The sequence below is a fragment of the Mustelus asterias genome, chromosome 25 (genome assembly GCF_964213995.1).
Source record: "Mustelus asterias chromosome 25, sMusAst1.hap1.1, whole genome shotgun sequence".
In the NCBI taxonomy this organism is placed as follows: domain Eukaryota; kingdom Metazoa; phylum Chordata; class Chondrichthyes; order Carcharhiniformes; family Triakidae; genus Mustelus; species Mustelus asterias.
Window position 1 is genome coordinate 39,364,266 of NC_135825.1, and position 25,487 is coordinate 39,389,752.

Here is a 25,487-nt window from a genome sequence, read left to right on the forward strand (position 1 = left end):
TTTCCCTCATCAGAACAGCTGACAATAAAAAAAACCTTGTTTGGTTGTGGGCAGCTGTGTATGAAGTAAAGAGAAGGCAGATTCAGTACCACGAAGCCACTTATACCCATTTTAGCTTTGCATAGACTATGGACACTATGATGTTTCTGAGCTAAACAAAGTTCCTGTTTCAATAGGCCTCTTGTGCCAAATATATTAGCTGTTTGCAAATGCTTTACAAAGTCCACAAATTCTTGTGTTAATGAATGTGGAATAGACATTAGCTGAAACGAGACTAAATTGAACAAAACAGGACAAGAGGGGAAGCACAAATAAGCACTAAACCATGGAGGGAAAGGACAGAAATAACACACATTGTCCATCAGACTTAACCTTTTTAATTGTATTTTACTTAATACAAACATGCCCGGGGGGGGCAGGGGATTACATATATAGTGTTATTTCAGTAACTGAGGGGAAATATCAAGGATTAAACAGTAAATGAAGCTTATTTAACAGTTTCAATAATGGAACGATGTGAGAATTTCAATTACGATGACAGGAAGGAGTAAAGCCAAGATGATCAACAGGCAAAAGAGGATTGTGGGGGTAGCTAGAAAGACAGCGAAAACTGAAGTCTAGTCTCATTAGCAGCAAGAAACCATCTTTAAAATAAACTATCATTTCAAGAGTAAAAGAAGTGGAGATGCTGCTGAAGATGTGATTTAGCCAGTGCACAGGGCAAAATCTGGAGTCTACGCATCAAGATTAAAATGGAGGGCCCCTGCTACAACAAAAGAATAGATAGGACTAGAATGAGGAGGGGGAAAGGGTAACCATTATGAACAGAAGCAAAAGGGATGGGTTAGTCGAAAGATTAGGGTGGGGTTTCATCACAAAACACCAAGTTAATGAAAACAATTAATTGTCAGGCTATTAACTACATGTCAGTGATGAGGAATCAGGATAGAGCAGCACAAGTAGAGCTATTTGACCGATGAGGTCTGTACTTCCTCTTTCAAAGAACAACTCTTTGTCCCACTCCCTTGTTGTTTCCCCACATTCCTACATTTTTTTCTCCTTCAAATATTTATTCAATTTCTTTTGAAGGCTACCATTGAATCTGTATCCACCAGCAGACCATGGAGTACATTCCAAATTCTAACAGCTTATAGCACTTAAAAATTTCTCATATTACCTCTAGTTCTTTTGCCAATCTATTTCATCTTGTTATTGGCTCTTTAGCCCCTTATTTTACTTTATTGAAAGCCTTGGTTTTAAACGCCTCTTTCTCTAATGGGAACACAATTTGATTCATAGAAACATAGAAACATAGAAACCCTACAGTGCAGAAGGAGGCCATTCGGCCCATCGAGTCTGCACCGACCACAATTCCACCCAGGCCCTACCCCACCCCCACATATTTACCCTCTAATCCCGCTAACCTACGCATCTCAGGACTCTAAGGGGCAATTTTTAACCTGGCCAATCAACCTAACCCGCACATCTTTGGACTGTGGGAGGAAACCGGAGCACCCGGAGGAAACCCACGCAGACACGAGGAGAATGTGCAAACTCCACACAGACAGTGACCCGAGCCGGGAATCGAACCCGGGACCCTGGAGCTGTGAAGCAGCAGTGCTAACCACTCTGCTACCGTGCCGCCTTCGATTGATTGTCAGGTAAGACCATATGACTGGGCACAGCTCGGCTTTCACAAACTCGAGGCCTTTTAGGATGTTTAGAGAGGGATTGCTTTCTCTGCATCTCTTACTGTCTCGGAGGTCTGGGGACTCAAATCCGCTAGGAAATAAATTTCTTTCTCTAAGAGTGTACTGCATGAGGATGGAGTTTTCTCTAGAAATTGCACCATGAGAATTAGAAAACAGGTGTCTGTCTGGATAACTCTCCAGAAGTGTCAAAAGGCTTGAAATCTAGTACCCATGTAAGCATCTTTGGTTTCTGTGCTAACTAGTTCTAAAGAAGGGATGTATTCTATGGGAGATATTACTAAATTGGAACAAGTGAGATAGCTCGCTGTTAAGAATACTTTGTCATGTTTAAGTATTTTAATTGGTAAAAGTTATGCTAATTCTTTTTGTTATATTCTGTGTTCTTAAATAAACTTAATTTTGATAAAAGCTTCTCAGTGGATCATTTGATTCACACCTTGAGTGTGTGAATGCCCAATACCCCAATGCCAAAATCAAATGTAAAAGTTAGGGTCCAGGCTAACTTCATAAAATACATTGGAGGTTCTGATGTGGTCCTTAACATCGCATCTCCAAGAAACTATTCGAGTCACTGGCACCAGCCTCACAGGCTTTGCAAGCTGGAGAAAGATGGATTAGAAATTATCTTGAAAAAATAATAGTTTGTTTATTCTAAACATTTCACAGTAATCGGTACTTCCATGGTTGTACAAAACTAAAAAGCTATTCTTGCACATGCAAAACTTAACATTCTATATGGCTGAACTCCAAAAAGAAAATTGAGATATTTCATATTCTAACAGAAACACTTGAAGCTTCCCCCCCATCCCCCCCCAACCCCTCCACCCTGGACAGACATGACTACAAAGCTACTCTATGCAGGTTTCACTTACTCAGCTATATTTATATATCCACAGGATGCCACAGCATGCAGCGGGGTCCAACCCTCATTATCTGGCTGATTAGTGTCTGCACAGTGCTCCACCAGAAACTTCACCATTTCAAGGTTCTCATCAATGCAAGCCTGTAAAACATGAAAGAAATTTAGCTTCGCCATTAATTTATTGCATTTGGGTTGAGAAAATATAATGGGAGTTATTTTTGTGGCAAAATAGGAACATTCAAACAACTTGTCGGAATAGGAAGTGGCAAGCCTTTGGGTTCAAATCAAAAGAGAAATAAATGACATGAATAATGACCACAAGTGAAAAAAATTTAGGCTGAAAATACAATTCAATAATAGGCACTTACATTTAAAATCCAACTTGTACATTTTAATATTTGCTGACTGCTAAGGAGCCTGGCCAGAATAAAACTGAACTATGTAAACTGTGGACACTGGCTAAATTAAGTTTAATATAATCTTGTATGGATTGATAGCCCTACATTTGTACATTATTACACAAGTACATTTAGCTAATATCAGAGCAGATCCTAAATAAAATACACAAAATTAGTTATTTTTGATGACATTTCTCATTTCATTAGCACAGTTTAAAGATAAAACTATTTTACATGTTGAAGAAAGTTTGAACAAGATATTAAACTCTTGACCAGATTTCAGACAGATAATTAGCTTGATAGAAATTCTAGGAGCAGATCTGGTGAACAAAAGTACGATCTTTAAAACATGGCAAACCTTTTCAGAAATGAGCAATAAAATGTACTACTGATCACCATCATCCGATGTAAATAAGGATGATGTAACTCTAAACATTTAAAGACACAAACATTGCTTTCATCAATTCAGGATGACAGCTCTGAATTACAACCACAGCACAGTTCTTCATCATCACATGTTCCACATCATATGTTGAGAAATTGGAAGCAAACATAGACCTTCCAACATTTGCTTCATAATCCCTCAACCAGATCGGCTGGTAACAAAATCTTTGTTGAAGAAATATTTTACAGCAGCTGCTCACTGGACGCAGCTACACATGAGCAAAACTAAATTGTATTGATTTTTTTTGAACACTACAAACATAGGTAGTGTATCAAAATGCCTCAATAATTGTTCAGGATTGAATGTGCCATCAAAGCCACTTAATTGCAGCTGCTTGGGACAACCTCATTGTATAAAATCAAGACCAGTGTAGAGTTGGTAGTATTCACATTTATGCTAAGAACACTCAGCTCTACGTCATCACCACCTCTTGACCCTTCCACCGTTGCTGAGTTATCAGCCTGCTATCTGACATCCAGTACTGGATGAGCAGAAATTTCCTCCAATATTGAGAAGACTGAAACATTGCTTTTTTTTGTATTTTTATTCCAATTCAATCAAATCAAGTCCAATTCAGAGTCTCAACAAGTTGAGACATTTCCAATCCAAGCTGACAAGACAGGGCTCTCACCTCCTGTCTTGGGCTTGATCTACATGAACCAAACTGATTGGAGTAGAAATAGCTCCTCCTCCAAGGCTTGATCTCATTTGCATCTTAGCCAAAAGGCCGAGATGCCGCTTTTAAAAATTGCTTCAAATGAAGCTAAAATGTAACCTAATGACTTCAACCAAGCACAGCATGTCGATACTAAAATCAAATTGTTTGCACCCTTGGTGCCCCATTTGATCCTGATGAACTTGCAATCTCTTATTCATACCACCTCGATCATGCCTTTGTTAAAGCTTGACTCAAATAGTCCAATGCACTCACTCCTGGTTGGTCTTCCAAATTCTACCCTTTGTAAACATGATGCTATCCTAAACTCTGCTGCCCATGTTTTTTTAATTCCTGGTTCCTGGACAAGCATAGTCTTTACTTTAAAATTCTTATTCTCATTTCCAAATCCCCCCCATGGCCTGGTCCCATCCATGCTAATATCTGTAATCTCATTATGATCCAGTTCAGGACCATTAACAGTTATATAGAAATCCAAATACCTCATTTTAATCAATATATTTCACCACTTTGTATTAAACAGAACCCTTTATTGTATACATAACTTCATCACAACAAGCACTATTAATTTAATATAGTTTATAACTATGCATTAAACACTCAGGTTTACTTCTTTTCACCAAGAATTCTCTGATAACATATCAATCTCTGTCGGGACTATCCAGAAGTATGTCATAGCCTTTGGAGGATTCTCCTCAACTCGTGCTATTCTCAAAGCTAAAACTTTCATTTGCCATCTCTTGACTGTGGATACCTTAGTCCCTTTTCAGGTTACTTTTCAATACTTCCAAGTAAATCTCGGTGTTGCTTTCTTCACCACAAGACTCATTAGGAGTGACTGCAGATTCTCCCATTGATTTTAAACTAGGCAATCTTCCAGTGTCTGCTCCTTCACAAAATTCAAACTGAGATTTAGCCTCACCCACATTCCATGCAGCCGATTTAAGTTTTTTTTAAAATCCGTTTATAGCGCAGGTGTTTTTAATCATTTAAATTAGTTACCTTCCCTGAGCTGAGAGCTGCAAACCATACGAGGTCCTAACTCTAACGAACTGTCGCTACAAACACCTAGGTAAATTGAAACGAGAAAACTTTCCCAAGCTCCATCCATCACCATAACATATCACGCTCTTGGATGTCCTCAAACCTATTTATATATTTTTTTCTCAAGTAGATAGTCCAATTTTTAAAAATTCATTTGTGGGACATGGGCGTCGCTGGCTGGCCAGCATTTATCACCCATCCCGAGTTGCCAGAGGGCAGTTGAGTCAACCACAGTGCTGTGGCTCTGGAGTCACATGTAGGTCAGACCAGGGAAGGATGGCAGATTTCCTTCCCTAACTGACATTAGTGAACCAGATGGGTTTTCCCAACAATCGACAATGGTTTCAAGGTCATCAGCAGATTCTTAATTCCAGATATGTTTTATTGAATTCAAATTCCACCATCTGCCGTGACGCTATTCGAACCCGGGTCCCCAGAAACTGAGCTAATGTTCTGGATTAATAGTCTGGCGATGGCCAAGTGGTATTAGATGCTCTTAAACCAATTTTGCTCTCCTGCTCAAAACAAATACATCTCTCTGAAACGCCCCAGTTGCAAGCTACATAAGCCTCACTGCTGTTTTATATCCCTATCTCATCTATTCTGATTTTATTAAACAAACATGGGTTACATTTTGAACTACCATTTCAAGGTATTCTGGCAATTTTTATAGCAGAAATTTAACTACTTTACCGTAACAACAATAATCTTCCCAGAAATAAACATTACATCAAAATATTAATATGAATCATAAACTATAGAATCACAGCATTTCTAACTCAAAAATCCTGTGCTCTTCCAATTTTGGCCTCTGCTTCATACCTGATTTTAATTGCTCCACCATTGGTGGTCGTGCCTTCAGTTGACCATGGCCCAAACTCTGGAATAGCCTTCCCACACCGTTCTCTCTCACTTGGCTCCCATAGCACTTCTGAAAACCCAACTCTCTGACCAAACTTTAGGTCACCCGACCTAATTCTCCTTATGTGGCCCAATGTCTCATAATGCTCCAATGAAGCATTTTGGCACATTTCATTAGGCTAAAGGTGTTAAGTTGATGTTGCATAGCAACCTTTATTTACCTATATTTGTACAACTTACAAGGGTGAAATTAATATGACATCTTAGAAATGGGAAGAAAAATGCCTACATATCATTTTAAACAAGTTATCCAATAAAGTTAGATTAGGCGAAAGCTTCGGATTCAGTTTCATGAAAGCAGGATTTTTAAGCCATAATTGCACAAATACAGGAATTAAATTAACTTTTACATAATTGGAATGATACAGGGAGAATACTGGACAAAAAAAACTATATAAATGTGAATTAAGCAACAGGTATCTACTTGGAGGTAAAAGTGTTATTAAATCTCAATGGTATCATTCGAAATATGGAAGCAGCATCAGTTTTCCTGTCTAGAAATCCTGTTTTTCTTTCCCCAAAAGCCTCAGCCTCTCTCAATGGATTTGTTCCTTCCTCATTCCAAATATTTAAACATGTATGCAAATTGAATACCAACATGCAAACTGCTTTCTTGAGAAATGATGAAATCCTGCAGTTCTAAACACTTCATATGCATTAGACCCATATAACAAAAGCAATTCTCAGTAGAAAGAGACAAAGCATCAAAGTAGTTTGCCAAAAAAACTAGGATGACAAGGTGATTTAGGAGTAGAAATATGAAACTCAACAATCCAGATCAGGTTATAAATTCCAGCTATGTTTAACGACTAAGCAAGGAGTGGGGGAAAATGGGTGTTTTTCTGGTTGGCGATCAGTGACTAGTGGAGTGCCTCAGGGATCAGTATTGGGACCGCAATCGTTTACGATTTACATAGATGATTTGGAGTTGGGGACCAAGTGCAGTGTGTCAAAATTCGCAGATGACACTAAAATGAGTGGCAGAGCAAAGTGTGCAGAGGGTGCTGAAAGTCTACAAAAGGATATAGATAGTCTAAGTGAGTGGGCGAGGGTCTGGCAGATGGAGTACAATGTTGGTAAATGTGAGGTCATCCATTTTGGTAGGAACAGCAAAGTGGACTATTATTTAAATGGAACAAAATTGCAGCATGCTGCTGTGCAGAGGGACCGGGATGTCCTTGTGCAAGAATCACAAGGAGTTGGTTTGCAGGTGCAGCAGGTAATTAAGGCGGCAAATGGAATTTTGTCCTTCATTGCGAGAGGGATGGAGTTTAAAAACAGCGAGATTATGTTGCAGCTGTATAAGGTGCTGGTGAGGCCACACCTGGAGTACTGTGTACAGTTTTGGTCTCCTTACTCCATAAAGGATATACTGGCACTGGAGGGGGTGCAGAGGAGATTCACAAGAATCATAAAAACCCTACAGTGCAGAAAGAGGCCATTTGGCCCATCGAGTCTGCACCGACCACAATCCAGGCCCTATCTCCATATCCCTACATATTTCCCCGCTAATCCCTCTAACCTACGCATCTCAGGACACTAAGGGGCACGAGGTTGATTCCGGAGTTGAGAGGGTTGGCTTATGAGGAGAGACTGAGTAGACTGGGGCTATACTCATTGGAATTCAGAAGAATGAGGGAGATCTTATAGAAACATATCAGCTTATGAAGGGAATAGATAAGATAAAAGCAAGAAAGTGGTTTCCACTGGCAGGTCAAACTAGAACTAGGGGGCATGGCCATAAAATACGGGGAAGCAGATTTAGGACTGAGTTGAGGAGGAACTTCTTCACACAAAGGGTTGCGAATCTGTGGAATTCCCTGCCCAATGAAGCAGTTGAGGCTACCTCATTGAATGTTTTTAAGGCAAGGATAGGTAAATTTTTGAACAGTAAAGGAATTAAGGGTTATGGTGAGCGGGTGGGTAAGTGGAGCTGAGTCCACGAAAAGATCAGCCGTGATCTTATTGAATGGTGGAGCAGGCTCGAGGGGCCAGATGGCCTACTCCTGATCCTAGTTCTTATGTTCTTATTACCGGCTTAAATGTCATTACTATTAAGAACAAGCAGTCAGCAATTAACCACAAAATTTGCCGACACAATGCACAGTTGAGCTAAGCAATTTCACAAGTTAATGGGGTGATGGGATACACGCCACTTATCTGGATGAGTGCTACTCCAGCAACACTCAAGCGAGACAACATCTAGGACAAGGCAGTCCACTTGAATGGGAACCTATGCACCACCTTAAATTTCCCTCCACCACCAGCACATAATGACAGCATGTGCATCATCTGCAAGATGTACTGCAGAAATTCACCAAGCCTCCTTCAACAACACCCTCCCAAACCCATGACCTTGACGAGAATGACAAGGATAGCAAATGCAGGTGTATTCCACAAGCTGCAAATTCCCTCGACTTGGAAATATACGACCCGCTCCTTCATTATCCTCGAGTCAAAGTCCTGGAATAACCTTGCAAGCTGCACGACACCATGAATCTACATCATATGGACTGCAGTGGTTTCAGGTTGTCCATGACGACCTTCTAAAGGGCAATTAGGCATGAGCAATAAATGCTAACTTTTCCAGTGATGCACACACCCCATGAACAAATAAAAAAAGTTTTAAACATCAAATATATTTTCATTTAATAGTACTTCTATTGCTTGTTTTACGACAGATCATGATCACAGATCTTGCATTTCTGAGATTCAATGTACAACAAAATTGATCACTAGAAATTAAACAATTTCAAATGCTTCATCCACAGTTTACAGAAGTCTATTGTAATTCAGGACATCTTTTTTCCACGAAAAGAATTTGTTTGAAAGTTATTCGCAGATCAGCATTTGCAATCAGAATTGCACCTTTCTTTATAAAAAGTGGTAGAAAGGATATGTAAGATAAGCAAACTGATTTTGAATCAGTGGTAAATGCGATGTCAGTGTAATAGGAAAAGAAATGAACAAAGATTCTACAAGCCTACAAGAGGAGAGGCTGTACTTGATCTGATACTGACCAATGAACCCGGACAGGTGTCAGATCTCTCAGTGGGAGAGCATCTTGGGGATAGCGATCACAACTCTATCTCCTTTAGGCTTGCATTGGAAAAAGAGAGGATCAGGCAAGCTAGGAAAGTGTTTATACGGAGTAAGGGGAAATATGAAGACATTAGACAGCAAATTAGAGGAGTAAATTGGAAGGAGATATTCTCGGGGAAATGTACTGAAGAGAGGTGGCAGTTTTTCAAGGAATGTCTGTCTAGAGTTCTACAGGACAACGTTCCGAGCAGACAGGGAGGTGGTGGTCGGTTAAAGGAACCGTGGTGCACGAAAGCTGTGCGGGACCTAGTCATGAAGAAAAGGAAAGCGTACAAAAGGCTCAGAGAGCTTGGCGAAGATAGGGATTTAGAAGAGTATACAGCTTGTAGGAAGGGACTAAAGAAGGAAATTAGGAGAGCCAGAAGGGGTCACGAGAAGGCCCTGGCAGGTAGGATTAAGGAGAACCCTAAGGCGTTCTATAAATATGCGAAGAGTAAAAGGATGAGACATGACGGAATAGGGCCTATCAAAGGTGAAGGCGGGAAAGTCTGTACGGAACCAGTAGAAATGGCAGAGGTGCTCAATGAGTATTTTGCCTCGGTTTTCACAGAGGAGAAGGACCTGGGTGGATGTACTGCAGGCGTGCGGTGGACTGAAAGGATTGAGTATGTGGACTTGAACAAAGAGGTTGTGCTGGAATCTTTGAATGGCATCAAGATAGATAAGTCGCCGGGTCCGGATGGGATGTACCCCAGGTTACTGATGGAGGCGAGGGAAGAGATTGCTGAGCCTCTGGCGATGATCTTTGCGTTGTCGATGGAGACGGGAGAGGTGCCGGAGGATTGCGGATGTGGTTCCTATTTTCAAGAAGGGGAATAGTGATAGCCCAGGTAATTACCGACCGGTGAGTCTAACCTCAGTGGTTCGTAAACTGATGGAGAAGATCCTGAGGAACAGGATATATGAGCATTTAGAGAGGTTTAGTATGCTCAAGAATACTCAGCATGGCTTTGTCAAGGGCAGATCGTGCCATACGAGCCTGGTGGGGTTCTTCGAAAATGTGACTAAACACATTGACGAAGGGAAGGCGGTAGATGTGGTTTATATGGATTTTAGCAAGGCGTTCGATAAGGTCCCCCATGCAAGGCTTCTAGAAAAAGTGAGAGGGCATGGGATCCAAGGGGCTGCTGCCCTGTGGATCCAGAACTGGCTTGCCCAAAGGAGGCAGAGAGTGGGTATAGATGGGTCTTTTTCTAAATGGAGGTCGGTCACCAGTGGTGTGCCTCAGGGATCTGTTCTGGGACCCTTGCTGTTTGTCATTTTCATAAATGACCTGGATGAGGAAGTGGAGGGATGGGTTGGTAAGTTTGCCGACGACACGAAGGTTGGTGGGGTTGTGGATAGTCTGGAGGGATGTCAGAGGTTACAGAGGGACATAGATAGGATGCAAGACTGGGCAGAGAAGTGGTAGATGGACTTCAACCCAAATAAATGCGTCGTGGTCCATTTTGGTAGGTCAAATGGGATGAAGGAGTACAATATAAAGGGAAAGACTCTTAGTACTGTAGAGGATCAGAAGGACCTTGGGGTCCGGGTCCATCGGACTCTAAAATCGGCCCCGCAGGTGGAGGAGGTGGTTAAGAAGGCATATGGTGTGCTGGCCTTCATCAATCGAGGGATTGAGTTTAGGAGTCCGCGGATAATGATGCAGCTATATAAGACCCTCGTCAGACCCCACTTGGAGTACTGTGCTCAGTTCTGGTCACCTCACTATAGGAAGGATGTGGAAAAGATTGAAAGGGTGCAGAGGAGATTTACAAGGATGTTGCCTGGATTGAGTGGCATGCCTTATGAGGATAGGCTGAGGGAACTCTGTCTTTTCTCTTTGGAGAGACGAAGGATGAGAGGAGACCTAATAGAGGTGTATAAGATATTGAGAGGCATAGATCGGGTGGACTCTCAGAGGCTTTTTCCCAGGGTGGAAATGTCTGCTACAAGAGGACACAGGTTTAAGGTGCTGGGGGGTAGGTACAGGAGAGATGTTAGGGGTAAGTTTTTCACACAGAGGGTGGTGGGCGAGTGGAATCGGCTGCCATCAGTGGTGGTGGAGGCGAACTCAATAGGGTCTTTTAAGAGACTCCTGGATGAGTACATGGAGCTTAATAGGATGGAGGGTTATAGGTAGGTCTAGAAGGTAGGGATGTGTTCGGTACAACTTGTGGGCCGAAGGGCCTGTTTGTGCTGTAGTTTTTCTATGTTTCTAAACAAAGTGATGTGCAATTTTCACTCAGTTGTGCGAAACAGATGAAAACAAAAATATTAGGTGGGAATTAAATATGGGAAAAATTATACTGCCCAGGTAAAAGACTTTTTAGAATAGCCTGGTACCACCTAACAAAGCTGCACCACGACACCGGTTCCAGTGCTCGCCAATCTGATAATGTAAAGCCCTGTACTTAAGAAGTGTCTTTACGATTTCTTTACGAAGAAGTTGTATAAAAATGAAGGTTGCGTTATGATATTGCCTTTTAATATGGTTCTACCTTGCTTGTTAAGCCAAATATCCAAACCAGTACAAACGTGCTGCAAAATTGTGTTTTGATATTGAGGAATTGGAATGGAAAATGCAACTTTCTCATGAACAGCAATAATACTCAGCTTCACCTCTCCCAACTTTACACTGCCTCCAGGAAGTCATAGCTTTCAGCCCCCACCACAAACCAATTTCATTTCTCCTCTCTCCCCTTGACCATTGTCAGCCTGAAATATACTGTTCACAAACATTGCCACCAACTCAAATTGGTCCAACCTTGTGTTCCCATATTCTTCATCAAAAAGACAGTTTACTTTCACCACCACAACATCATGTGCCTCTACTGTTACTTCAGTTTATATGCTGTCGAAATGCTCAATATGTCTTTGGCAACTCAACTGCTGAAATACTTTCCTGGCCTCTTATTCATTTTTCAGTATTAACTTTTTCAACCATCAAAAACTACTTTGAAATCCTATCCTGATCAGTGGCACACAAAGGGGTTCCCAAAGATTTAGAATTACATCAGATGTATAATGCAAATCTCTATCTAGTTCTATTGGAACACTTGTTTCAATATTTTCAAGTAAGAAGATGCCTCTTTCATCTCTTTTGTTCCAAAAAGCTTCATAAAACAAATATTAAAATCTGGCTACCCGCAGTTCCAATCACAATTTTGCAGTTTTGGGAATGTTAGTACACAGAGTGCCATGAATAAATATACTTTGAAAATAAGTATATAGAAGCAACATTTAGTTGTGCTGGACTGGAAGCTTTGTTCACAATTCTACACAGAATACATCTTTGAAACACCATTCTCCAGTACAATACTCAAACATGCAATATTTCCCTTTCGATAGATCAGATTCAAACTAAAACACAGAACTGGTATTAATATGGCATCTTTCACAATCTCAAGGCATCCATGACACTTCCAAGTCAAGGAATTACTTTCAAAATGAGGGCACTATTGTTATACAGGTAAATTTAGCAGCCAAAAATCAATAAAAGGTCACAAAAACAAGAACAGCTAGTCAATCTGTTTCCGATGTATTGGTTCAGGGAAGAATGCTGGCCATGACACTGGAAGAATTCTCCTGTCTTCTTCAAATAATGTCTGGTACATTTTACATTAACGCAACAGGGTCTCAATTTAACATCACAGCTAAACACTGACTTGTAGCCCTGACATTCTGACTTGGGTGACTACCGTCAACTATACAGTTGAAGCAGACAGAACATAAAAAACAAGTTTTAACACTTGGAAAGCAGGATAACTGCAGCAATAATGCTGTGAAGTAACATTTTAGTGAACAATTCCAACAATATCAGCATTTATAAAGTATTTAACTAACAAGCGAAATAAAAATTGAAGGCTGTTGTCATATTTTGATATGTTGACTAAAAACTTGTATATGATACCACTGCCAGGATAACAACGATAGCAAGTTGACCAAATCAAAATATTTTCAACAACAGTTCTAAGTAACTGATAAAGATAGCTGCACATGCATCAAGTCGTGAACCACGCAGACTAGAGGATTCAGGTTTGATCCCCAGCTTGTGGTGAATTAATTGTCCATGCCAGATTCCAATAAAGATTTTAAAACTGCATTGAGCAAAGCGTTAAAGAGAGAAAGCAAATACAAATGTCAATATTGCCTTCTCTGACAGCAATCAAAGGAATTTTCTAGAAATAAACATGTAAGTTAGTTAAGCAAAGGATCAGACCCAACTATGTCCCCCTGCACTGAAATAGTTTTTGTCAATTTGTTTATTGTACTTCAGACAAGTGGCCTTGGATGATTCGCTTCATTAAAGACTTAGTTAAGATATAATCATTCATATGTCAATCACTGTCTAGGTCCCTACAAGAAGAATATCACTGGTTGTATGTCAAAAACATAACCAGTTTCAGCACTCTGATGAGGGTAGGGCGAAAATGTTATTTTATTTAAAACAGCTTTGACTGTCACCAACTACAAATTCATACCCACATATATTAACAATTACTCTCGCTGAACTTCCCACTCCCTGTTCCTCTCTCTTGAACCTTCACTATGAGTGAGAGCTCAGAGTGCTGAGTGGCAGGAGCAGCAGTTTTGACTTGCAGGTCATCGCAAGGGTGCAGGAGTAAGGGGCGAGTGGAGTCGTCGTGGAGCAGGAGGTTTAACAAGAACAAGGTTTGGTGAGAGGGTGGGTAAGGGAGCAAGAGAGACCATAAGTAGAAGGGTTACAGTGAGAGGGTGTATTAGGGAGCAGGGCAGACCGTATGCTTGAGGGTCGGCAACAAGAATGTGTTTCGGGAGCGGGAGGGGCCATGAACTGGAGGGTTGGTGACTTTTGCTACCAAATAGCCTTCTTACTGGGTTGATGAAAGGCAGATTTTGTGGTGACTAGGAGGGGCAGAGAGCAGAATGTGGGGCAATCGGGAGGTTCAGGAAACAGGACTGAACGCAAGCGGGGAACAAATAGAATGTCACCATACTGTATTTCTTTTATATTTTTAAAAGCATTTAATTTTAAAAGTTACTTCATTTACATTGTTAAATTTCTGTAGGTAACATATTTCAACTGGCAGGTATAATGGGCTTTTTTTCTTTGAGACAAGGTCCTACAGAACCCAGCTAGAGATTTTTATTGGTTTTAATGGGAAAATGTGATTCACTTAGTCATTACACTTAAAGTTGCACTTTTCAGGAACACTACTACAATTTTAAGGATCTACAATATATAGTATACATGAACCCATTGGACAACATTTAATTAGAATACCCCCAATTGGAATACATAGCAATGTAACTTTGCTTAAAGGACACTTAAATCACAAATTTATATATAATTAACAATATTATTCAGTCAAAAGCGCATTGAATTATTGCACCCTATTCTCTGGTTGAAATCAAGAGGATTTCTCACCCCAATTGTGCAACTGAAAACGTTTCTTTCGTTAAATTGAGAATACATGATGTTTTGTATTATGAGACTAAACTTGAATGCAGTTTCTTTAAAGCATGACGAATCACCCAAGTGCAATAAAGCAAGTTTCACTTCAAAAAACCATTATATAGATATTGTGTAGCTTTAAAAGGTGATCGGTAGCTGCTGTGCTTGAGCTCCTTATAACTTTACATTTTTTTATTGTGTTGAGAAAGTAGATGCACTTGCCCAATCTCAAACCATCTAAAAATATACTTGCAAAGGAGCTTGGCACATGTACTTAAATCACACAAAGAAAAGTTTTCTCATGCCAGTCAGATTCACAGGAAAGTCTGGCTCCTCTTTTCTCTTGGAGCTACAAGGTACAGACAAATCATGCAGCATAACCACAGCCTAATAAAACGATATATTAGTCAGCTTAAAGTACACAGAATATTCTTTTCATGTACACGTGAGCATAAGCGAGCATGAGATGGGAGAGATGGTAAAATGGAAAAAGGATTATCCTACTACATGTATGTAACAAAGGAAGGGATTTAGTCTATGCCTGCGGTGATGCCACAACAATGTCTCCAACTAAATAAATCTGCAGGAATCTGAACTCCAGTCGTTTTGCCAATGGTTCATTATGAGAGCAAAGAAAGGACATGATTTAACATCATGAGTAATTACACTCCATTATGGTCTCCCTAAACCAACATAATGTGATCTTAAAATCATTCAGCAACTCCGAACAAATTATTAGCTAGTAAACACTATTTTAATTAATCCACAAGACAGCCACCAAGCAAAAGAAAAGAAAATGTCATTTTTTCCGAGAGTGTAAAATTATGTATGGTTACTGTATTCTTCAAGTGGATTCCCGAATGTGTTTTGGGTCAAAATGCTGCAGTGTTCAGATTTCTGCGTCAATAGTCTCCTAAGATTTGATCTGATTGCAATCGCCTATTTCTGTGCTGCTCATAACAGTCTATAATTACATTATTCCCTGTACATCAGAGTGAATCTGAACTAATTATAGATCACATGCTCTAGATTTATTTTGCATTCCACGAGGCATCCAATGAAGAGCAGAGGGATTTAAGTTATTTGTAGAGAAAATATTACAAATATCACAAGACCATACACTAACTCTTGCAGATGGTTATTGTGCTAATGGGCTTGATTTTTATAAATGATGGCTATAAAGAAGGGGCCTCACATTTAGTACTTTAGCCAGTAAGTGCAGGAAGGGCTTGACTGAAACAGTCCTTTGAACAGTCCCTTGTGTTTACAACTATTCTGGTTTCCAATTTGTCTCACCGAAGATGAGAAAAGCTATTTAGTTCGACAATCGCCTTGATCCAAAAGAATGACAACCTGGCCATACAAACTTATATCGATACCTGATTATTTAAGGCCTGAAGAAAACAGGGCATTTCAATCTTAAAAAGGCACAGAACTCCTTGCAAAGAAATAATAATGCAAAAGGAAATTCAGATTATAAATTAATCAAACGTCAGAACAATGAAGTTTAAAATTCAAATACACAAAAAGAATTATGATTTGATTCTATGTTAGCAACACATGGAATGGCTATGAGAAATCTAAAATCAGTAAAAGGATGCTTCAATGTTGAAATAGTTGCCTATTTGTTCTGGCTGAATGGATAAGCAATGATGTGATTTTGGTGATTCACCTTGCATTAAGCTTCATAAGGCTTGATACATAAAGTAGGGATACTGCTTTAGAGTAGAATTTAGAGTAGGGCTGCACAGTAGCACAGTGGTTAGCACTGCTGCTTCACAGCTCCAGGGACCTGGGTTCGATTCCCGGCTTGGGTCACTGTCTGTGTGGAGTTTGCACATTCTCCTCGTGTCTGCGTGGGTTTCTTCCGGGTGCTCCGGTTTCCTCCCACAGTCCAAAGATGTGCGGGTTAGGTTGATTGGCCTTGCTAAAATTGCCCCTTAGTGTCCTGAGATGTGTAGGGATTAGTGGGTAAAATATGTAGGAATACGGGGATAGGGCCTGGGTGGGATTGTGATCGATGCAGACTCGATGGGCCGAAGGGCCTCTTTCTACACTGTCAGGTATCTATCATCTATCTATCTAAGAGTAGAATTTACAGTACCCTACTATTGAAACTGAAACTGCTGATTAAAACAAAATTGGAGAGAATTAATGGATGTTGAGCATTCTAACCATGGACAAATAATATGAAGCAGGCAATTATGTTAACCAAATTTTAGTCACCAATACCAACAATTAGTAGCAATTTAGGATCTTCTCTCAGTTTGAAATCCGAAACTCCAAGATGCGATAAACTATTGAAAACCTGTCCAAAGTCAGCAAATCAACTTAAGTTTTAGTTTTAAATTAGTACTGTGCAAATTACGCATTTCAAGATGAAGGTAACGAGAATTAAAACAATTTGTGCAAGTTTCACAGGGGTGGGTGGGGGGGGGGGGGGGGGGGGGGGGGGGCAGAGGCAGGGCGGAACGCCGGGGCGGGGGCAGAGGTGGGGCGGGACACCAGGGCGGGGGCAGAGGCGGGGCAGGACGCCGGGGCGGGGGCAGAGATGGGGCGGGACAGAGGCAGGGCGGGACGCCGGGGCGGACGCCAGGGCGGGGACAGAGGTGGGGCAGGATGCCAGGGTGGGGGCAGAGGCGGGGCGGGACGCCGGGGCGGGGGCAGAGGCGGGGAGGCGGGACGCCGGGGTGGGGGCAGAGGTGGGGCGGGATGCCAGGGCAGGGGCAGAGGCGGGGCGGGACACCGGGGCGGACGCCAGGGCGGGGACAGAGGTGGGGCAGGATGCCAGGGTGGGGGCAGAGGCGGGGCGGGACGCCGGGGCGGGGGCAGAGGCGGGGCGGGACACCGGGGCGGACGCCAGGGCGGGGACAGAGGTGGGGCGGGACACCGGGGCGGACGCCAGGGCAGGGGCAGAGGTGGGACGAGACACCGGGCGGACGCCAGGGTGGGGGCAGAGGTGGGGCGGGATGCCAGGGCGGGGGCAGAGTCGGGGCGGGACACCGGGGCGGACGCCAGGGCGGGGACAGAGGTGGGGCAGGATGCCAGGGCGGGGCGGGACACCGGGGCGGGGCGGCAGGACGCCGGGGCGGGGGCAGAGGTGGGGCGGGATGCCAGGGCGGGGGCAGAGGTGGGGCGGGATGCCAGGGTGGGGCGGGATGCCAGGGCGGGGGCAGAGGCGGGGCAGGACGCCGGGTTGGGGCTGCCAGATTGAACGCAGAGTTGAACCATTTCAGATCATAGCCTCTGCTCCCAAATAATTTTCTTTTCTCTTGATGGTTTTGATTTTCCTCTCGTGTTTTTCTATTGTTTACTCATTTTACTTTTAGACAACAGCTAATCATTATATTCTGCCATTCACACCTCTTCCAATCACATATTTTGTTTCTCTACTTGCCCCATCACTCCTCTTTCGAACTTGTCCCCTATGCTTTTGTTTAATTCAAGAGAACCATGCTATGATCCCAACTGATGTTACTACCAGACAAGTCAGATCCAGGGTGGAACCTGGCTTGATCGATCCTAACTTGTATTTTTTATTTAGAAACATGGAGGACAGCTACTTAACAGTCAGAGGAGGCTGCTGATGAATTTTTAACCAAAGAATATTTCTTAAACATACATGATGAACTACATTACTCTACTCCTTCACACACAACTATATATTTTCCAGGTTATATACAGATTTGTAAGGATAACACAAGTTACAAAATCTATCTTATACTCTAATGTTCACACAGCTTGTGTAAACCAATAGGTGACCCATGGTCACAATGACAGATGGCACCCCAAACATATGCTGAACATCTCTCATCAGCTCCCCACAAATGCTTGTCACACCATGAACCAACTCATCTTTCTCCCAAGGGTTTCCAATCTCAACACTCAAAGTATTGTCTTGGAACCTTCTTCCAAGCAATGCTGTCTCTCAGATCTCCTCAAAGAGGATCAACCTCCAGGGTTTTGATCTTTCTTTCTGATGTACCTTTCCCCTGGATCACCACATGCATTCACGCTTCGCCTTCCACGCACACTCAGCCATACCAAAGGTATAGTACTGCTTCACAGGTCCATAGCAAGGAGTCACCCATCTTTGGCCATCTCCTCTAACATTCTGGCTTCTCACAAATGCATTTTGCCTTGATTCTGTGGCCCGCAGCACTCTCTCTAATTCAGAGTCTTTTCCTCTGCTCTTTAACTTCACTGAAACAGGAACTTGTGCAGATTTTCAGATTCCTGTGCTTGTTCCTCACCCTCAGTGTCTTCATGGGCCTCTTTTATTTTGTCCAACTCCCTGGTTTCTGGTAACTTCTGTTCTTTTGGGAAATATGCTTTCTGCAATTCCCTCTTCAGACCAGTTCTTCCTGGTACCTGCTTCCAACTGAACTATAACTGCTTTTTTGCCTATGTAGGTCTCCTGGTGCGAGGCAACAGCCCAGTTTTTCTACTTTGTTTTAACACCCCTCAACCACCAAGTGTCGCAAAGCCTCATTCCAACATAGGTACACCAACCAAGCTTCAGACTTGCTGTCCCCCTGTCAGAGAAAACTCTGAATGAAACTAAACTAGGTTCCACCTTTTCTTAACACACAAATACAGAAATATAAATTAAATTTAAAGCTATAGCTTATTACTAACACCCACAACACAAATATAACTTAATAAAAACTATTTCAATTTCCTAGCAGGCACAATACCTGGATAGCGTCCTTTTGCCTGCAGAGGACAGGTCCGAATATATGCAGCTTCCAGCAAGCATAAAACAGAAGTGCAGGGACAATAGTTCCTTCTGCATGGCAATACCTCAACTAGAATCAATTTTTCAACCAATCAACACCTTTTCCTCATGTAGCATAAATTATTGCTCCCTTTGAAATTTGGCATTCTTGCATCTGTCCTGAGTGCAAGATGAAAAGCTTCACCATCTTGTCTTTCTTCAGCAGTACTCAAGTTCAGTACTATCAAATGACTACGAGCATGCCAAGTAATCTAAATGGCACTGAAAAGTAACTTGACAAATATAAAGTCCCATTCCTTCAGATTTTTAATTGAGATTTTTTTTTAAATTGCAAGTAATTAAAAACATTGTATTTTCTCCGTTTCCTTTTTTCCTCATTACTTTGATTTCCATATATTCTCAAGTCACACTTACTGGTTTAAAGACTGTGCAGACTAAAACTCTACATAGCAGCATTTCAGAGCACCAGTATATTGACAATGGGCAGGCAGCACTGGATACAACAGCCTGATGTGGAGATGCCGGCGTTGGACTGGGGTGAACACAGTAAGAGTTTTAACAACACCAGGTTAAAGTCCAACAGGTTTATTTGGTAGCAAATACCATAAGCTTTCGGAGCGCTGCTCCTTCATCAGATGGAGTGGAAATGTGCTCTCAAACAGTGCATAGAGACACAAAATCAAGTTACAGAATACTGATTAGAATGCGAATCCCTACAGCCAGCCAGGTCTTAAAGGTACAGACAATGTGGGTGGAGGGAGCATTAAACACACGTTAAAGAGATGTGTATTGTCTCCAGACAGAACAGCTAGTGAGATTCTGCAAGTCCAGGGGGCAAGCTGTGGGGGTTACTGATAATGTGACATAAATCCAACATCCCGGTTTAGGCCCTCCTCATGTGTGCGAACTTGGCTATCAGTTTCTGCTCAGCGACTCTGCGCTATCGTGTGTCGTGAAGGCCGCCTTGGAGAACACTTACCTGAAGATCCAAGGCTGAATGCCCGTGAAGCAGTCACGGACTTGCAGGCTGTGTACAACAGCCTGAGCAGTTTACCATACTTTTCCTCATTGGTACGAAAGAAACCCAGACGTGTCACCCAGTAACTACACATAGGACTGTTGGCCTGGGGAATCAAGGTGGTCTGTGTAGCACTGAATTGAGACTAGGCAACCACATTTTTAACCTTACATGACCCAGTAAGGATTCTTCAGTCTCATTAATTGAGACAAGGACCTGTCCATACAGATCTCAAATTCCTCCAGACAACTTGTGCAGTCTGCCTTCCAATGACTATTTCCAGTGTAAGTCCCACAATTTATGGCCAAATGTAATGAATGGTAATCACCATTAATTCCCTATTGATCGCAAAATCTGGGTTATGCATGTCCTTTTTTATTCACGATATGTGGTAGCTTTTGATGCACCAATAGGACAAGAAATAACTTGAATTTTATCACAAGTGCAACAGATGCAGAAACAGTCCCAATGTACAACATATGCCTGAAATGAATGAATGCATCCTGCAAGAACTTCTCAAGCACCAGCAAGCCTCCAACATCCCGGGGGGGAAACTTGTGGCAGCAGTTGATAACACTGCTGCATTCCAAACGCACAGCTGGACATGATTAGCAGCTCTGTGATACTGAAGGGTAAGAAGTTTAACAACACCAGGTTAAAGTCCAACAGGTTTATTTGGTAGCAAAAGCCACTTAATAAACCTGTTGGACTTTAACCTGGTGTTGTTAAACTTCTTACTGTGTTTACCCCAGTACAACGCCGGCATCTCCACATCATACTGAAGGGTATCAGGATCAACTAACTATCCTCTGCTGAAAAACCAACTGTATCCAGGAAGAAAAAACAGTGGAGTCTTGATAAATCTTCAGAGCAGTGTCCCATAAATATGCTTGAACTGCTTTCAACTATGCACAGAGAATCAAGCAACCAGATTCCAAACCCACGACCACTTCCATTTCGAACCACAAGAACAGCAGATACATGGGAACACCACCACCTGTGAGTTCCTGTCCTAGCCATTCGCCGTCCTGACTTGAAAATATATCGCCATTCCTTTGCAGTCGCTGGGTCGAAATCCTGGAATTCCCTCCGTAATGGCATTGTGGTCAACCCATAGCACATGGACTGCAGCGATTCAAGGCAGCGGCTCATCACCACCTTCTCAAGGGCAACTCGGGATGGACAATAAATGCTGGCCAGCCAGTGACCCCCATGTCCCACAAATGAATAAAATAAATTTCCATATACAGTAGTGAGCATCTTAAGATCTACAATTCACAAAATACAACAATATCCCAGCCATATAAACACAAATTCAGAATATTGAACCACACTGAGAAAACAACTAGAATCATAGAAACCCTACAATGCAGAAAGAGGCCATTCGGCCCATCGAGTCTGCACCAACCACAATCCCACCCAGACCCTACCCACATATCCTACCCATTAATCCCACTAACCTACGCATCTCAGGACACTAAGGGGCAATTTTAGCATGGCCAATCAACCTAACCCGTACATCTTTGGACTGTGGGAGGAAACCGGAGCACCCGGAGGAAACCCATGTAGACACGAGGAGAATGTGCAAACTCCACACAGACAGTGACCCGAGCCAGGAATCGAACCCAGGTCCCTGGAGCTGTGAAGCAGCAGTGCTAACCACTGTGCTACCGTGCCACCCCAATGATCTAATAAACTGTTTTTGGTGAACTTCTCCACTTGCTCTTTTCTTCCACTGCTCAAAAAGGCAAAGTTAATCAGCATACAGCACTAAATACTCCTCCCAAAGCTGGACTGGAATTAAATGTTAATAGATTCTCCAGACTCATCCCTCACTGACACTCAAGCAAGAAGAAAATTTAATTAAAAAACCTAATTTCTTCAGCTTATCTCCTTAAATTTGTATCTAAAATGTCAGTTTTCACTTTTCACCTTCAGAGAAGACATGCCACAACTGAAAATTTTCTGTATTAACATCCTGAGAAAATCAGAAAGCTCATTTCATGTAGTAAGATTCAAAACACCAATTTAGTTCAATAAATTAATGAATATTTGATTACTTTTCTTACAAGAAGAGAATAAAAGCTTACATAAACAAGATGATTTTACACAAGGATAAACAGAATTAAAAATGAACCATCTTCTAGGTCACGCTATCCCTTGATACTTCACTCACAAAAACAGCACAGCATCTGCCTGCAGTAATGACATTAAATCCTACATAACATGGGAGCTATTTTTTCCCTCCAAGAGTAAGCTATTTCAGATTTTATGAAAAAGCCCCATGATATATGTTCACGAGTTGCTCCCAATTTTATCTTGGAGTTCTTAAGCTCAGCCCTCCCCTCAGCAGTACATTAATTCGAAGCAATAAAATATATTTAAAAAATAACTTTGACTTATTCAGGAGTTTAGGAGTAAAAATCCAACAATTTAATACTATGCTGCCACAAGAAAATCAATAGCTTTCTGGGGGTGGGGAGTTAACCTAGGGTAATCAGAATCAACTTGTGAAAAAAGTTTGCTTTTATTCAAACACATTTCAATCAACATGAATATTTGTCATTTGGAAATTTCTACCTACTGCAGCTTCTAATTGAGATTTATCACAAGCACTCAGCCAAGGGGTCATGAGAAGGCCTTGGCAGGCAGGATTAAGGAAAACCCCAAGGCATTCTACAAGTATGTGAAGAGCAAGAGGATAAGACATGAAAGAATAGGACCTATCAAGTGTGACGGTGGGAAAGTTTGTATGGAATCGGAAGAAATAGCAGAGGTACTTAATGAATACTTTACTTCAGTATTCACTATGGAAAAGGATCTTGGTGGTTGTAGTGCAGACTTGCAGTGGACTGAAAAGCTTGAGCATATAGATATTAAGAAAGAGGATGTGTTGGAGCTTTTGAAAAGCATCAAGTTAGATAAGTTGTCGAGACCGGATGAGATGTACCCCAGGCTACTGTGGGAGGCGAGGGAGGAGATTGCTGATCCTCTGGCGATGATCTTTGCATCATCAATGGAGACGGGACAGGTTCCGTAGGATTGGAGGATTGCGGATGCTGTTCCTTTATTCAAGAAAGGGAGTAGAGATAGCCCTGGAAATTATAGACCAGTGAGTCTAACCTCAGTAAGTTGATGGAGAAGATCCTGAGAGGCCGGATTTATGAACATTTGGAGAGGTATAATATGATTAAGAATAGTCAGTATGGCTTTGTCAAAGGCAGATCATGCCTTACGAGCCTGATTGAATTTTTTGAGGATGTGACTAAACACATTGATGAAGGAAGAGCAAGTAGATGTAGTATATATGGACATCAGCAAGGCATTTGATAAGGTGCCCCATGCAAGGCTTATTGAGAAAGTGAGGGGGCATGGGATCCAAGGGGACACTGCTTGGTGGATCCAGAACTGGCTTGCCCACAGAAGGCAAAGAGTGGTTATAGATGGGTCATATTCTGCGTGGAGGTCGGTCACCAGTAGAGTGCCTCAGGGATCTGTTCTGGGACCCGTACTCTTTGTGATTTTTACAAATGACCTGGATGAGGAAGTGGAGGGATGGGTTGGTAAGTTTGCTGATGACACAAAGGTTGGAGGTGTTGTGGATAGTGTGGAGGGATGTGGAGGGATAGGAATAAGGAACCTTGGTTCTCGAGGGAGATTGTAACACTGATTAAGAGGAAGAGAGAGTTGTATGAAATGTACAGACAGCAAGGAACAGATCAGGTGCTTGAGGAGTAAAAAAAGTGCAAGAAGCTACTTAAGAGGGAAATCAGGAGGGCTAAAAGAAGACATGAGGTTGCTTTGGCAGACAGAGTGAAAGAAAATCCAAAGAGCTTCTATCGGTATGTTAGGAGCAAAAGGATAGTGAGGGATAAAATTGGTCCTCTTGAAGACCAGAGTGGTAGACTGTGTATGGAACCAAAAGAGATGGGGGATGTATGAAATGGTTTTTGGTTTTTTTGCATCCGTATTCACTGAGGAAACGGGCATGGAGTCTACGGAAATAGGGCAAACAGGTAGGGAGGTCATGGAACCGTTACAGATTAAAGGGGAGGAGGTGCTCGCTGTCTTGAGGCAAATCAGAGTGGATAAATCCCCAGGACCAGACAGGGTATTCCCACGGACCTTGAGGGAAGCTAGTGTTGAACTTGCAGGGGCCCTGGCAGAGATATTTAAAATGTCAGTATTCACGGGGGAGGTGCCGGATGATTGGAGGGTGGCTCATGCTGTTCCGTTGTTTAAAAAAGGTTCCAAACGAAATCCGGGAAATTATAGGCCAGTAAGTTTGACGTCGGTGGTGGGCAAGTTGTTGGAAGGTGTGATAAGGGATAGGATCTACAAATATTTGGATAGACAGGGACTTATTAGGGAGAGTCAACATGGCTTTGTGCGTGGTAGGTCATGTTTGACCAATCTATTAGAGTTTTTCGAGGAGGTTACCAGGAAAGTGGAAGAGGAAGGCGGTGGATGTTGTCTACCTGGATTTCAGCAAGGCCTTTGACAAGGTCCCTCATGGGAGGTTAGTTAGGAAGGTTCAGTCGCGAGGTATACATGGGGAGGTAGTAAATTGGATTAGATACTGGCTCAATGGAAGAAGCCAGAGAGTGGTTGTGAAGGATTGCTTCTCTGAGTGGAGGCCTGTGACTAGTGGTGTGCCGCAGGGATCGGTGTTGGGTCCATTGTTGTTTGTCATCTATATCAATGATCTGGATGATAATGTGGTCAATTGGATCAGCAAGTTTGCTGATGATACAAAGATTGGAGGTGTAGTGGACAGTGAGGAAGGTTTTCAAAGCTTGCAGAGGGATTTGGACCAACTAGAACAATGGGCTGAAAAATGGCAAATGGAATTTAACGCAGACAAGTGTGAGATATTGCACATTGGAAGGACAAACCAAAGTAGAACGTACATGGTAAATGGTAGGACTCTGAAGAGTGCAGTTGAACAGAGGGATCTGGGAATACAGGTACAGAATTCCCTAAAAGTGACGTCACAGGTGGATAGGGTCGTAAAGAGTGCCTTTGGTACATTGGCCTTTATAAATCGGAGTATCGAGTATAAACGTTGGAGTGTTATGGTAAGATTATATAAGGCATTGGTGAGGCCGAATTTGGAGTATTGTGTACAGATTTGGTCACCTAGTTACAGGAA

At 42.1% G+C, this 25,487-nt stretch overlaps 1 protein-coding gene across 8 annotated transcripts in view; it reads right to left on the minus strand.

Moving 5' to 3' along the window:
• LOC144511899 (protein phosphatase 1 regulatory subunit 12B-like) overlaps positions 1-25,487 on the minus strand; it is a 317,939-nt gene that overhangs the window by 259,340 nt on the left and 33,112 nt on the right. For all 8 annotated transcript variants that reach the window (XM_078242333.1, XM_078242332.1, XM_078242335.1 and 5 more), the window contains exon 2: positions 2,585-2,715. In XM_078242333.1, coding sequence (XP_078098459.1) covers positions 2,585-2,715 — 131 coding nt within the window. The remainder of the gene's footprint in view (positions 1-2,584; positions 2,716-25,487) is intronic.